Source organism: Raphanus sativus, unplaced genomic scaffold (genome assembly GCF_000801105.2).
Source record: "Raphanus sativus cultivar WK10039 unplaced genomic scaffold, ASM80110v3 Scaffold0021, whole genome shotgun sequence".
Taxonomy (NCBI): Eukaryota; Viridiplantae; Streptophyta; class Magnoliopsida; order Brassicales; family Brassicaceae; genus Raphanus; species Raphanus sativus.
The window spans coordinates 83,965-99,471 of record NW_026615346.1 but is presented as its reverse complement, the minus strand read 5'-3'; the positions used below and the strand labels follow the sequence as shown (position 1 = coordinate 99,471).

The window sequence follows — 15,507 nt, the reverse complement described above, 5'->3', positions numbered from 1 at the left end:
GAGCGCGTCTGGTTGATCGAGAAAACCGTCGTGGCGCGGCGGCTCAACTCGCGAATGCGTCGAAGGCTCGCCATCGGAGACCCACCAGGCTTAGGGTTTTTACGGAGACTAGAAAGGGTTTTTGTGTCCTTGTTTTGTCAACTTGAAGTAACTCTCTATACCAGTCAGAGGATATCATTCATATGAATATCTTAGACCATCTTCGACAATGTATTTTGTTATTTTTACTTTTGAAACAAAAAAAAATAATCATAACAGAGATAGATTACACCAATGTATTTAGCGCTATAATAGTAATCTTCAAAATATAAAAAAGAAATTTATTTAGATAACCATTTTTAAATTTTTGTCACAAAATAGTATTACAATAAAAAAATATCAAAATATTTTTTATTAAAGTAAATATGTATTTATATATTTTAGTTAAATAATCTAAAATTTAGGTTTAAAGTTAAGGGACGGGTTTTTTAGGATTACGAATGTGTTCAATTTTTTAATATAAAAAAAAAATTCAAACAAATGTATTATTTTGATCATTTTATTATTTTGAAAACTATTTTTTATGACAAAAAAAAAATAAAAATTACTATTGAAGCCAATTACTTCTTCTCCCATAATATTTCTATAATATTATTTGTGCTAAGTTTTAAAATTGTTTCCACCTAGAAAAAGGAAATTACAATCCCATATTAAAAAGTTACAAAATATTGTTTGTGATATATACGTTTTAAAAACATTTCCTTATACAAAAGGAAATAATAATCCAAAAAGTTACAAGATGTTGTTATTTAAGATAAATAGTTAGAAACAATTTACACTAATTAGAAAAAGGAAATCACAACATATATATAAATAACACACGTATGATGTATCGATGTGATCTCTCCAGTAATATTTCTCTCGAAGAAACAAAACAAGCTCTAGTTCTCCAACGATCATGACTACTCGGTTCCTAAAGATCATCTTCATCGCCTTCCTCGTCTTGCTTTTTTGTTGAAGTTTCACAAGCTCGTTGGGGTGAGCCAACTATCTATGAAATAGACGGTGAAATAGTCGAATTTTATAAACATTGGCATGTGAAGAAGGTCGAGGATATTGATGACGTGATCAACGAGGTAGTTAAATCTACTTACATCGGCGACTTGCATGCGGAGCTAATGGACAGATACGGCGCCAAATTGATGTGGAGGATTGATGTTTTTCTGTGTGCTTGTTTCTCTTTGTTGTTGACAGATTTAGTTTTCAAGATTTTCTTTTGTATTGTCAGCAGATGCTCTGCCAGGATTTCGAAACCCATTAGATGTTATGTGTAAATAATACAAGTCGATAATTGATTGTTGTTTTTTGGATTATTCAATCACTGCTCAAATCTTATTATTTTAAGGGATCCCTTATTTTAATTAATGTCTTTGGACAACCGACAAGTTAAGTTATATTTGGTTCGTTTGAACTTTGTTTCCAAGAAAAGCTAATGTTGCATACGCGATAGAGATGGAATATATGTGTGGTGAATGCGTTTGAGGATTTAGGGTTTATTGATGATCTGAGGATGTCTGGAGGAGGGAGTAGTGTGAAGTGGTGGTGAGCGATCTAGGTTAAAAGAAAAGAAGTTATGATCATGGCTCCATTGGTGGGGATCACTTGTTTGCTTTGTCCAGCGAGCAGAGTGTGTTTGTTGTGTCGGAGACTGACTATTACGATCGTCTGAGGTGGTGAGTGATCAATAAGAAAACGGTAAGACATATCAAAGAGAATATAAACAAAAGAGAATAAAAAGGATATGTATCTCTTTAGACTGACTTGTTCAAGCAAAGAAAGTGATCATAGAATTGCAAACAGACAGCCAGTTTTCTCTTTTTTTTTGATAAAGTGTATAAAAACGTTAGGAGAAGCTTATCGCTCCAAAAGCTTACAAGCTAGTGAATATCATTGGCGATTTCAAAAAGGACTAATTTAAAGGCTGCCATGAATCAGGCTGCGTAGTCAGGCATTGCTTTCTTGAGGAATGTTATTGGTTGCGATTCTTCAGGGGCTAACCGGTCAAAAGGAATGTAGTTCTCCTCTTTGTCATAGACATGACACACGGTCATTATCGTCTTCATCAACCGCCAGTTCCATGTAGCCAAGTTTGTATACTGCCAACAAAAAAACCTCAAATCTTCTTTCAGTGTCATATAAATTCATAAAGCTTTACGGTATAAGAAAATGGCTATTACCTTTCCCCACTTCTCTTGTATAGACTGATGAGCCGCACGGAGATTGTAGCTCGGTATTCTTGGGCTAATGTGATGCGGGATGTGTACGTTGATATCATGTCAGAGAATCTCAATCCTGTCATATGAAAAAATCAAACAAGAAATCTCAAAACTTTTAAGAGAATACTAACTTCACCAAGTTAGCAGGTGGAGATGCATTACCAACTAGGGTAATCACAATGAACAGTTCCGTTGAGCTGGGCCTGAGCAGCATTCCACTCATCAGCAGGCTTGAAAGGAATATGTGGAGCCGTATGATGAACCATCGTGAACGTGCTCATCTATAGAAGAAATAATAACCGTTGTGGCTTCTTCTGATGCTTTATCGAACAAAAGAGAGAGAGAGAGAACAAAGAGAAGCATTTACCCAAAAGTGATAGCCCAACCATGGCATCAGCCAGAACTTTACCCATCCTAATATACCAACTTTGTATATGATCAGTGGCCACCCAACGGCCATGAAGGCGAAGACACAAGCTAGACTTATCTTCACCCTATTCACTTCACTCGGTCTGAACTTTTTCAGATTGAAGTGCCAGTTCACCCTGTTACAACACTTACTATCGTTAACTAAAAAGGTATATAGAGAAAAGAAAAAAAGAGTAAAAGCTTTAATGTATAAAAATATACCAGTGAGCTATGGACAACCAAGGTCTAATAGGGCCATATCCAAAAATGATTGCCTTTCTCAGAACAGGTGATGAATCAAACTCCTCTGGTGGAACTGGTTGCCAAGCTGTGTCATGAACTAACCTATAGAGAAACAAAAGTCATCACTTATCCCATTGTGAATACCTTTAAGAGTCTAGATAAGTAAGTAAAGAGTTACATGTTGGTTTTGGCGTGATGACGGTCATGCTTAAACCGCCACGGCTCATACGGGTACACAAGAGGTAGGAAGGCTAGAGTACCCACAATATCTTCAACCAATTTGTTCTTTGAAAAAGATTTATGAGCACAATCATGACCTATCACAAAGAACTAGAAGAAAGAAAGAAACAACGCACTTAGACTAACAGTAAGTAACACTAGGCGACATAGAGAAGAGACAGTGGATGAATGAGAGGTTTGTTTACCCCCGTAACAGCAGTTCCAGTCCATGCCCAAGCCAAAGGAAGCAGATACCAAGGAGCTTTCGCAATCATGAAGAGCCCCAAAGCGTAGGAAGTCACAGATATCAACACAGACTTCCAAGCTTTCACATCATCAATCTCAAACACCTGAAGAAGAAGAAGAAGAAGAAGAAGAAGAAGAAGAAGAAGAAGAAGAAGAAGAAGTTCAGTATCAATCACACACAACGCTTACTGACCAAGCTGTATTACCTCTTTGGGAAGAGTGTCCATGATATCTTTCAAGGTGACGTTATCAGGAAGATCCTGTCCAATCTGTTTGAATCCGTAGCTCTCTGCTAAATGTTCCCTGTCTTCTGCAATATCAGCAGATGGAGGAGGTGCGACAGGAACGGAGACAGCTTTTATACATCCAGTTCTTGTCTTTGCAGGAAGAGGGAATGTTCTTCTAGTTCCTTTTAACAGAATATCAATCGGTCTCACAGCATACGCACCTGATAGAACGGTTCACTAACATTATTAGCCCTCTGCATTCATACAAGAAAGACAACAACTTTGCAGAGCTTTGAGGGGAGTACCAGGAGAAAGACGAGCAGAAGAAGCAAACTTAGGAGCCCTAGGAAGACAGTGATGTGGGCCCTGGAGAATCCAATAGCAAAGAAACAAAATTGATGATGGGAAACTCAAGTAGTAGTAGTGATGGGCAATTGAGAAGAATGTGAAAGGTGAAGACATTTTTTTTTTACCGTGAAGGCGAAGAGAGAATCAGCAATTCTGGACGCCATGGATGGTGGTGGTAGCACAGAACTGAAGAAGACGAAGCCAAATGGGATTTGAATGGTTGTGAAGAGCCGTCACCTCTTGAAGCTCAGAACACAAGCGACTGACTTCCACAATTTAACTTGGGTTTTACACTTTTACTTTTGTCTTTGTTTTCAGAAACACTCTTTTTTTTTGCATAATTAACGGAAAAAATATGATAAATGTTTATATATATTGGGAAAAGGGGAGATAACTGATTAATTTAAAACGATAATTACAAATGAAAATTAATTCCAAACGTATGTCACTATATTGACGAGTTGTTTGGATCACTAATTTATTTGGAGTTTTATAGAAAACATGTTTTATACGTGCATATTTATCTATGCAACAAATTCTTGTTGACAAATTAATACACAACAAAATTGTTTTTTTCTCAATTACATAGGAAAAAGTATAAACTGTTGGTTCGTTTAAGATTGGCATTGTCACTTTAAAAGCAAAAAAAAAGTTATCAGGCTTTAAATGTTAAAAATACACAAGAATTATCATAAACTGAGTTTTATTTCCCAATCAAAATCTTCGAATAAAACAATATCTAAGTTTTCGTAGTTTCATAATTATGGGCTTCAATCTTCATTTTGAGTTCATTTCTAATTACGAAAGACATAACCCACTAATTAATTAATTACTCGAGACTTTAGCGTTGACAGAGAATGTGTCTTTGCAAATATTATGGGCTGAGCCCAACTAAATTTAGAAAATATATAATCCAGTAGTTGAATCAGAGTTGCGACACATGTGAAGCTGGACCACGTAACCATCATACACTAAATGCACGAAAGCTCCATATAAGATGTGATCAAAATCTGATAGGAAATTAAGTTTTGACACGAAGCCGATTCATGTCTCAATATCATGCTTAGTCCCTAGTTTTACAGATTAGTTTCGTGCATAAGAACAATACTAGGTCTACAGATTTTCCTACCCCTGATCATTTAAAATCCTAATACCAGAACGTCTTCTCTACACAATTTTAAATTTACTATTCAAACAATATATGATAATGATATTGAGGTTCACATATTCCCCTAACTTAAAAACCCTCTCTCTCTTTTTTCCTCTGCCTTCTCTCTAAACAAACTCTACCGACAAGATAAAGGTTTCCGGCCGGCGGTCTTGGCTATCTAGCCACCGTCGGTCCGGCTCTTTGCTTCTAGTGTTTTCTAGTTTTAGTTTTGTTAGATTTGTCTCAGTTTTAGTACGGATTTAGCCTCGGCGTCGCACCTAATCTACAATAGTCGTCCGATTTTGACTCTGGGAAGCGGCGGCTCCGACAGTGCCAGCTTCGCTGGCTTCAGTTTCCGGAAAGGTGGATTTCTCTACCACCTATCGCCGGCTTGTTTCTCGGGATTTGAAGGTCTGGTTGGTTTCAGTGGATTGGATGATTCGGAAGAGATCTCGTCACAGGACGATAGAGTCTCTCCGGTGGAGGATGGTGATGAGTTGTATGAAGCTTCTCTCTTGGTGTTCGTGGCGTAAGGTGTCGGATGGGATCTCGACAGTCGATTGATGCTCTCCGACATTGGGAACACAGGGGATGAAGGCGATGGTGATGAAGAAGAAGGTTTCGTGATGGTATCTCTGTTTCCCGGTAGTTTTTCCGGTACATGTTTTCACGCCGATGAGCAGTTCTCCGGCGTAAAGCTTTAGGCGGTGGAGTTTGGAGACGTCTGCGTTGTTTCGACGCGTGTATCTTCGTCTCCCTCTGCGTTACTCGTGGTGCATACGTGTCAGCGTCTGGGGTGGATTTGGTTGGGCTGTAGTTGGGCCTAAACCATGTAATCTGTGTAACCCGTTTGTGGGCTTAGTTTGTGTTCTTTTGCTGTATGGACCGTGTGATTTTATGGGCTTCCCTTGTACTATGTGTGGTTTAATATATATATACCAGATGGAAAAAAAAAAGGTTCACATATTCCCCTATCATGAACTAACTTTTAACCGTGTTACTATTGTTGGTTAAGTTCGTTAGAAATCATTTTCGTTTGTTCGGTGTCTTCTCACAATCAGTGGTCTATAAAATACTGTATTTCGAACCAAACACCATTATTGATTTTTTTTATGCAGAGCTTCCATGTGAATCCCTCTTGTCCGCTAGTTACCAACGTTATTCCCATTCCAATCAATCAGTGTCTCTCTAATTTCGTCCACCAATAATAGTTAGATAAAAAGAAACTTTGAAAACAAAATTTAGCCAACTCGATACAAAACTGCATCCATGGTTCGGCATTTTTCTTTCTAAAGTCAGCAAATAACTGAAATAAACGAAAAATTCAACCCAAGATTCAGTGAAAGGCATGCATCATGATTCATACCATTTATATGCACAGAGTAGCACATATCACTATACGAACCTTTTCTTTATTTTTATTCAGCTTTATTCTATTTATTTAGCGAAATATTATTTATTTAAAATAAATAAATATCATTTACATTATATATGAGGCACACACACACATATATGTATGTATATGTATATATGCACATTGCAAACCTGCAAATGCGATATGCTAATAAAACCCCTAACAGAAAAAAAACTTGATGGATGTGTTTTAGTTCGAGCATGTAAATTTCCAAACATAATTTTTATAAAATACCAAATTTCTCTCCATTAGACACTAAATTTCAATCTGCTAAACTTTGATTTGGAAATAATTTTAAATATCTAAGAAGTCAAAACGGAGTATAATATCATCTCAGGAAATGTAATCAATTTAAATCATTTTTCGAATAATTTGACACTAAACATAAGAATCAAACCCATTGTATTAGTTATATTGAATTTCTACGGGTTTGTCGTTGTCTATGACAGTGGAAACATCTTTGTTTGTTATAAGAGAAAATGGAATCATAGATAGACAAGATAATGGTATGTTGATGTTAATAATGGATTGAAAATGAAATAAAGTAACTGCCTAGTGGTAAAGGAACTCCGGCTGGAGTGTCCGCCCTGGGTTCGATCCGCGTTGGCCACGAGAGTTTTCACATGGGTTCCTCTCGTCTTCCAGACCATTTCGCGTAACCAGGAGCTCTTAAGTGGAGGCTTAAAAATTCTGTAATGGCATGGGCTTAGGCCCAGTAGACTAGTCGATCACATTTAGTGGTCGGATACTGGATTATCAAAAAAAAAATGAAATAAAGTAATAATATTTTGTATAATTCATTGCTAATGCCAGCATGCAGAGTACATGTTATTGATGGCATTGCCGTGCAATATTGTGTCACACGTGTTCATTTTTTGCTGGCTCTCCACGACCAAAGGATCCAACGAGAATGATGATTACAATAAAAATGATTAATTAGTTTGTGATATATATATACTCCCTCTGTTTCTGAATAAGTGTCATTTTAGAGTTGTGCACACGGATTAAAAAATCATTTAATTTTACATATTTTCAATACAAAAGCATCATTACCTATACATCTCGACCAATAGAAAAATAAAATGAAGAATAAAGTTAATAAATTCTGCATTGAAATGGTAAAACGACACTTATTTTGCAACGAAAAAATGTCTTTACAACGACAATTAATATGAAACAGAGGGAGTATATAAGAGCATAATTATCGCAGTCTCTTGCTGCGTTTTTATGGTGGTGGTCTATTATTTTGCAAAAACCAAAGTCAAAAGTCACAAATAAGAAGCGTTTATGGTCTGTTTTTTGTACTGTTTGTAGATTTCATTGACACGTAACAGCCCGCGAACGATTTATTTTTCATTTTTTTAATTATACCAAAAAAAAAAAAAAACCCAAATGGGTTTTTGCGATAAAAATGCTTTAATATTCCATTATTTTTCCTCCCTTGGATATATTTACCATCTTTTAAGTATATGTTATGTATCGGTAATATCAATACTACAAACTATAACACATTTTGTAAATAATTGTGAATGTATTTACTTGTTGTATTTTTTATATCAAGAAACATGTGTTGTTAGACTTGATTTGTTCGAAGGTTAACAAAATGTTTAATCTGTTACAGGAAGTACATTTCTCCTTTCATTTTTTTCATTTCATTAAAAGTATGGTAGTTCCATCGTTATCATCTCACCTATGAATACATCATCGGCAGCAAAATACGACCGGACATATTGATAATTATGTCTGATTATTAGTCCAAAACTTTGGAGTATGATTGGTTAAGTAGTGGAGTAAAATGGTGAAAAAAATAAAGTGGAAATGGGAGGAATGAAAAGTAATAAAGTTAGAAGAAATCTTTTCATCTCATAAAAATTGGAGGAATACTTTACTCTAGTTTCATTACATTTTTCACCTTTTTGGAGTAAATGAGCTGAAATTGTTTTCCACTTGATTGGGACAAATCAGTCACACCCCAAATGTATCTTAATGAGATTATACTAGTTGATACATATTGGCGACGGAATGGACCCACCATGGCTACAAAAAGACGAGACACCGCCACCAAAGTGAAAGAGAGAATATACTATGGGTCCCATGATTGCGTCATGATGTAATAGAACCGGAACCAGCAAACGCCTGTCCATCTTTTGTTTTTGTGGTTATTTTTGCTCTTGCTACTCCTCTTTTCTTCCTGTTGAACTAGCACGAGAACATGCAATAATTTCAACAAATTACAGGTTTATTTAGGTTTAATGGTCATAAATCTATTTACATAAGTACAAATAACAACTAGACATTGTTGCACCAGCAAGATAATGACTAAAACCCATATCCCTGATCTCGTTTCATTTTTTTCTGATGATTTGGTTTATGAGCTTTTTTAGCCGCCCACAAACAACCAACTAAACTACAATAGTTCATGCAAAATCATACAGTATCTTTAAAAAAAATAGAAGCGTTAACTACTATCAGAACTTAAAAACCAAAATGGATTTACTTTCTTTCAGACGACATGATGTATATGAAAAAATGCACGAGGAAGCTGTGTTCTTCAGAGATGGAACTATGATGCTAATATCAATTAATTAACTAGGTGCAGTGATTATCTTGGGTAATGCTATGAAACCTCTCTTTCTTCCAAATTTTAACATTAGTTTTTTTTTTTATCAACGCAACATTAATTTATAATTGTTTTGATCGATTATAGTTGGTATGATCCATCTCTTTCCATTGCATATGCATCGATAGTATATGTAAAGTGCCCTTCATGAAAACTTGAACATTTTGGATCTAGTATAATTGGAGATGATCTGCTCATAGCTCATTCATGTAGTCTGGGTACGAGCGGAAAGCTCTACAATTCCATAACCCTGAATTTTGTATTTTAAAATTTGTTTTAAGAATGTTTGTACATTGCAGTAAAAAATGATAGGTTGCTGATATTAGTGTTTAGTGTTTATTGTTTAAGGATATATACATGGGTTGAGGTTAGGGTTCAAATATTTCCACTGTCGTAAACTTTTCACCAATAAAACACAATCATATACAGTTATTTGTTGAAATATTACTTGTTAATTAATAAAGTATGTGTTTCTTTGTCTACTAACGCGTATTACCAAATTCGAATTCTAGTTATGCATTCATAAAGATACTAGGGTATATGCTCCGTCTGTTAAACAACATGTAATGACCACCATTATTTAAAGAATAAATTTAATTAATGATTATAGTAGCCAATAATGTTTAGGAGACAATTAAGACTTCACATCAACGGTGTTAGTTCGTCTAAAACAATCAAGCAACGCTGTGACTAATAAATATCAATGATGAATGGAGATTCTTATTTTCTTGGCTATATTTGGATTGTTTTAAAAGTTCAAAATTCTATATATTCTAAACAAACCAACTCGATGTTTATTGTTTGTTTGCTCAAACTCAAGACTGGTTTAGGGATGATATAAGACATGCAAAGTTAATTTTGAAACGAAATTGATACTTATGGTCTTTCCAATCGTTTTAATTTTAATTTGATTTGTATTATACAATATCATTTCAAGGTGTCAACACAATCTCATGTATATACCATTTGACATTCAATTATAAATGATATAAGAAACTACTAAACAAACCATATTGGCCCATGCGCTATTGGCGATTCAACAACATCAAATTATATTAAAGATAGCTATGTTCCCATGGATGTCAGCAATTTTGCGTGATTGTACAAGTGTATGTGTATCTCAGTCTTCTCACATAAATTATTAACGAGAAGCGACAGAAGAGAGAGAGACAGAACAAAAGCCAATGAACGAGTCTCGTGAACGTGAAAATGAACAAGCAAGCACATTATTTTGTTAGATATTTAACTAAGGCCTGGTTCATATGAGAGTGCGATATATTGGAGTTTTCCAAACTGCTTTAGTCGCACATTGTTTTCTCGTAACGAGGTTAACTAGAGTGTATTTTGTTAACTGTAATCAGTGGAACCACTTGACTAAATATATATATGCGCTCCGCTTCAAAGTTTAAACATCATTACAACAATTGTACTCGTTTACATCTTAATGACAAGTAAGTTAGACGAAAACTATAATGTAAATATCGAAACTAATTTCGGTGTGTGACGTAGCCACGTAGGGTTTCAATGCATTTCTGATGACATAAAGTTAAAAAATTTCACTAGAGGTCAATTTCCGTTTCTATAGACGAAAACGTGTTTGGAATGTATGATGTTAGATGACGCAGAAGTGCAACGCTAATTTTTATTATCTTTCAAAACTAATATTATACACTAGAATATAAGGAGGAAGACGTCCACACATGAGTAAAGGTTGGTATCGCTGACGCTGAGAGCCGCCCAAATGTTTCTGGTGGCCGAGGAGGAAATTAGCATCGTGATATCCTGTTGGGCCACTGAATGCAGTTTAATTTCTGTTCATTTTTAACAATTTCTTATTAATATTTTTCTAAAAGAAAATCCTGATTAAATTCTAAAAGGATAAAGTTTTGGATGGCAGTTCAGTTTGGTAATGACCTTCTTCTTCAGATAGTTTGGATATGTGTTGTTGATGTATTGATACATCACCACTCAAACTCAGTGGCGGAGGTAGGAAAACTTTTTTTTCAGGGAGTCAATTTCGAAACTAGCATATATCATAAGAGTTATTTAGCTAATAATCAATTCAATACTAGTATCTTATAATTAAAACCAAAATACAACACATGTAGAAATCATAAGAAAATATAACAAATGATAATGACAAAAAGTTAGATAGTAGTATAAATTATTTTAGGACCTGACGGTGTAACCGCAGCGCTTGTGGTGCGATTGCGGATGTTTGTGGATGCAGATGGTTGTAGTTTTAAGTGTTTTTAAGAGATTTGTACGAATGATACATCGGTTAGAAATTGGTATATTTGCGAAATACTTATGACTGATTAACTACCAAATACAGAGTTGTTAAATAATAAATTAACAATATTTATATTTTATAGAATTATAAAAGTATTAAAAATTATAACTATTAAAATATTTATAAAAATTATATTTATAAATTTAAACTATTAAATTTTTAAAAATTATAGATTTTTTTTTGTTTTCAAGTTTTATAATAAAAATTAAAATACAATGTATATATTTTAGTATTTCTGTTATTTCAATTTAAAATTTTTTATTGAATATTTTTATTTTTACTTTTATATTTTTCTTTTAAAAATGAAATTTACTCTTTCGCAACCGTCCGCAACTGCAAACGCTACTTGGAATCAATTTTTGTTTTAAAGAAATTTATAACAGTTTAAAACAATTTGTAATATTTTCTATGATTCTTTTAAAATCCAACAGCTGTTACCAACCAAACTGCGTTTACGGGTAGTAACAAAGAAATCAATCATGTCTTTAATCACAGTTTATGCCGTATGGTGTTGAGATGTGTATACGTATTTTCATTTGTGTATAAAAGTTTGTATATACGTATGTGTTTTGTACATTTACGTTACCATACAAAAGTTACACACATGTGACTTCATAATTGCCTGTTGTGTGCTAGCCAATCCAAATTGTTTCCTTGACAAGTTGCGACTGACATACGTGAATTTTAGATTAATCCCAACTTTACTTTAAGCCCTTGGGAACTGGTTAATTGGTTACTAGAAATCGTGAAAACTGTCGAGTGTTTGTATAAGAAATACTTTGATGCATCATGTATGCTCATTCAGTATATTGAGAATCATTTGTTATGTGAGTATACATGATAGTTACTGATATGATCCCTATATTTCCTTGGTAAATGATTTTATTGTCCAATACTTCATAATGCGTGTTATGCTTATAAACTGTGCATTAGCTTTTCATTGGTTTTGTCTTTTAGTGTTCCTAAGAAGCGTAACTTATACGTATACGTGATACTTTGCTACAAATAACCACAGCTCAATATATATTTTGTTATGTTAATTTCAAAGATTAATTACAGAAGTATTAAGATCAAGATTAGTCTCTGCCTAGGGAGAGAACGAACTTCCCATTTTGTATTACTGTCTCCGTGTACAAAAAAACAGAGATAAAAGTAGAAATCCCTAGAATCAACACATTATTGGTCCACAAGGACCACAAGAAATGAAAACGATTAAGCAAAAATATAAGGAAGAAAATGGTAGGAATCTATAGAAAATGATAAGGTCAGGTCCTAGTTTCCTACATTGTATGACACAATGTCTTTTTAAAATGAATTTTACATCTTTACAGATAAGGAAACAAAATCAAATTAATAATTAATTATGATATTTGCCTCAGTTAGCATATGCTTTGTATAGATGCAATGCATGCAATGCAAATTGGTCAGTAGGCACGGTCAACGAGAGAGCTAATTAACTTTCAAAAAATATATCTTACCTTATTAAAACAAAGACCAGAGGGATAGAATAGTAAACCCCTCTCGCATCCGGTAACTTATGGACACGTGCCTTCATCGCTATCAAATAATTGACAATCCCGAAGCCGCAACAAAGAAGTCTCTCGACACCTGTCGGTCAGTGAACGGAGACTAAACGGTGTATAGTTATCACTACTAATAAGGGTAGTCACGTAATTACAAAGGTCATTAAGACCTATATAAACACTACTCTGTCGGCTCTTTGAACCGGTGAAAAAAAAACAAGGTGGTTCTGTCTGTAAAAAAACGAGTTTCGTGTTTCACTCAGATTTTGTTTCTCTCTCTCCCAACTCAATCTCTTCTACTGACTTTGATAAAAAGAAAACGAGAGTGAAAACACCTTTTCAAGGGAATGCAGAGAGATGGTCGGAGCATCGCCGGTGAAGACTAAGCTGTGTGATCGGTTTAACCGATCTGTCGGCGGCAGGAACTGCCACCGTAAACACGTCGAGGACGGGTGATCATATTCAACACTCTCGAATTCTCCGGACATCGAAAGCTTAAACTCTTTTTCTGTTTTATTTTACTTTTTAATTTTTAAATCATCGTTGTAATAAAATATAAAAAAATATGGTCGGACCAAAACCGGTGGAGAATGGATCTGACGTTGGGGCAAGCACGGGCCTCCTCCACGGGCGTTACGAGCTAGGTCGCCTCCTAGGGCACGGGACATTCGCTAAGGTCTACCACGCGCGCAACGTAGCAACCGGGAAGAGCGTGGCGATGAAAGTGGTGGGGAAAGAGAAGGTGGTGAAAGTGGGCATGGTGGATCAGATCAAGCGAGAGATCTCGGTGATGAGGATGGTGAAGCATCCCAACATCGTCGAGCTCCACGAGGTGATGGCGAGCAAATCCAAGATCTACTTCGCGATGGAGCTCGTGAGAGGCGGGGAGCTGTTCGCCAAAGTCGCGAAAGGAAGGCTGCGCGAGGACGCGGCGCGCGTTTACTTCCAGCAGCTGATCTCCGCCGTGGACTTCTGCCACAGTCGCGGGGTCTACCACCGAGATCTGAAGCCGGAGAATCTCTTGCTTGACGAAGAAGGTAACCTCAAGGTCACCGACTTCGGTCTCTCTGCTTTCACCGAGCATCTGAAGCAAGACGGGCTTCTCCACACGACTTGTGGAACTCCGGCGTACGTTGCGCCGGAGGTTATACTAAAGAAAGGTTACGACGGAGCTAAGGCGGATCTTTGGTCTTGCGGGGTGATCCTCTACGTGCTCCTCGCAGGTTACTTGCCGTTTCAGGATGATAATCTCGTGAACATGTATAGGAAGATCTACAGAGGAGACTTCAAGTGTCCCGGGTGGTTTTCTTCAGATGCGAGGAGGCTCGTGACGAAGCTTCTGGATCCGAATCCGAATACCCGGATCACTATCGACAAGGTTATGGACTCGCACTGGTTCAAGAAGTCCTCAACTAGATCAAGAAACGAGCCAGTGGCGGTAACACCAGAGGCTGAGGATCTTGATTTGTCCGTGCACAAGTCCAAGGAAGAGACGGAGACGCTAAACGCGTTTCATATAATCGCGTTGTCCGAAGGGTTTGATCTCTCGCCCTTGTTCGAGGAGAAGAAGAAAGAGGAGAAGGTAGAGATGAGGTTCGCGACTTCCCGGCCGGCGAGTAGCGTGATATCGAGCCTTGAGGAAGCGGCCAAGGTCGGGAACAAGTTTGATGTGAGGAAGAGCGAGTGTAGAGTGAGGATCGAAGGGAAACAGAAGGGCCGGAAAGGGAAGTTGGCGGTTGAGGCGGAGATATTCGCGGTGGCTCCGTCGTTTGTTGTCGTGGAGGTGAAGAAAGATCATGGGGACACTCTTGAGTACAATAACTTTTGCAGTACGGCTCTTAGACCAGCTCTCAAGGACGTCTTCTGGACTTCTACTACACCTGCTTGATTTTTAATCTGTTTAATAAATCTTGTGTGTTTTTAATTCCTCTGTCTGTAAAATATTGTTGGGTTCTAGATTCGGTTCTTGATTCTTGTTCTTGTTCTTGATTCTTAAACGAGTATCGCTTGAACTTTGATTAATCGTGTAAAAAAGGTTTGTCTTTTCATCATTTGTGTCGTTGTTGCCGATTTGTTGCGTCACGAAGCAGAGAATGTTTGTGTGGTGTGTGTTCGTGCGGTGTTAGAATCGTGTCTTTGAAAATTCCATATCAATGAGTATTTATGACCCTTTAAGAATGTTCAAGTGTCAATTTTTATGCATTCTCTATGTCTCTCTTGTTTGTCTTTTGCACGTCTCTTACATTGTAAATAATGATTATGACATAATTTTTTAAAACTTTCCTACTTGTAATGTCTTAAGATTCATGTGAATACTGATTACTCATTGAATTTGAGTTCGAATTGATTTTGAATCTTCTCCAGATGAACACAATAGAGCAATTGATAATTCATAACAATTAGATAAGTCAGTTATAGCAACAAAAGAAAATAGATTAGTCGGTTAATTAGCGATTGGAGAAAACTTGTGATGTAATTAATCAAGTCGTCGTATTCGGCCTAATTAACTTGGCAAAAGGCTATGCTCCAACGTGGTACCAATAGTATGATATGATTAAGGA

The 15,507-nt window shown here is 36.2% G+C and overlaps 3 protein-coding genes across 3 annotated transcripts; 2 read left to right on the top strand and 1 right to left on the bottom strand.

Annotated features, from left to right (window-relative positions):
• The first annotated feature begins 730 nt into the window (after window positions 1-730).
• LOC108839555 (uncharacterized) lies at window positions 731-1,357 on the top strand. Its single transcript, XM_018612309.2, is given in 2 exon segments — window positions 731-988; window positions 990-1,357. Coding segments are annotated over 2 exon segments (375 nt in total). The 5' UTR covers window positions 731-937; the 3' UTR covers window positions 1,314-1,357.
• Window positions 1,358-1,737: 380 nt separating this feature from the next.
• On the bottom strand, window positions 1,738-4,232 carry LOC108825849 (omega-6 fatty acid desaturase, chloroplastic). The gene is made up of 10 exons (XM_018599208.2): window positions 4,072-4,232; window positions 3,904-3,964; window positions 3,578-3,819; window positions 3,332-3,475; window positions 3,085-3,236; window positions 2,886-3,008; window positions 2,623-2,800; window positions 2,418-2,536; window positions 2,217-2,331; window positions 1,738-2,135 (listed from the first exon to the last, which is right to left on the bottom strand). Exons 1-9 carry the CDS (start codon window positions 4,108-4,110, stop codon window positions 2,316-2,318), a joined length of 1,074 nt encoding a protein of 357 aa, XP_018454710.2. The 5' UTR covers window positions 4,111-4,232; the 3' UTR covers window positions 1,738-2,135; window positions 2,217-2,315.
• An 8,924-nt stretch (window positions 4,233-13,156) lies between these two features.
• Window positions 13,157-14,964, top strand: LOC130500722 (CBL-interacting serine/threonine-protein kinase 6-like). The gene has a single exon (XM_056995679.1). It carries the CDS (start codon window positions 13,512-13,514, stop codon window positions 14,832-14,834), a length of 1,323 nt encoding a protein of 440 aa, XP_056851659.1. The 5' UTR covers window positions 13,157-13,511; the 3' UTR covers window positions 14,835-14,964.
• The last annotated feature ends 543 nt before the right edge of the window (window positions 14,965-15,507 follow it).

Bases quoted from the DNA above. Each gene is read 5' to 3' on its own strand.
- LOC108825849 (XM_018599208.2), bottom strand. From the start codon at position 4,110: ATGGCGTCCAGAATTGCTGATTCTCTCTTCGCCTTCACG. The intron at 3,237-3,331 runs GTAAACAAACCT...TCTTTCTTCTAG, and splicing joins CTGGAACTGCTGTTACGGGG to TTCTTTGTGATAGGTCATGA. The intron at 2,537-2,622 runs GTAAATGCTTCT...TTTCTTCTATAG, and splicing joins GGTTGGGCTATCACTTTTGG to ATGAGCACGTTCACGATGGT.
- LOC130500722 (XM_056995679.1), top strand. From the start codon at position 13,512: ATGGTCGGACCAAAACCGGTGGAGAATGGATCTGACGTTGGGGCAAGC.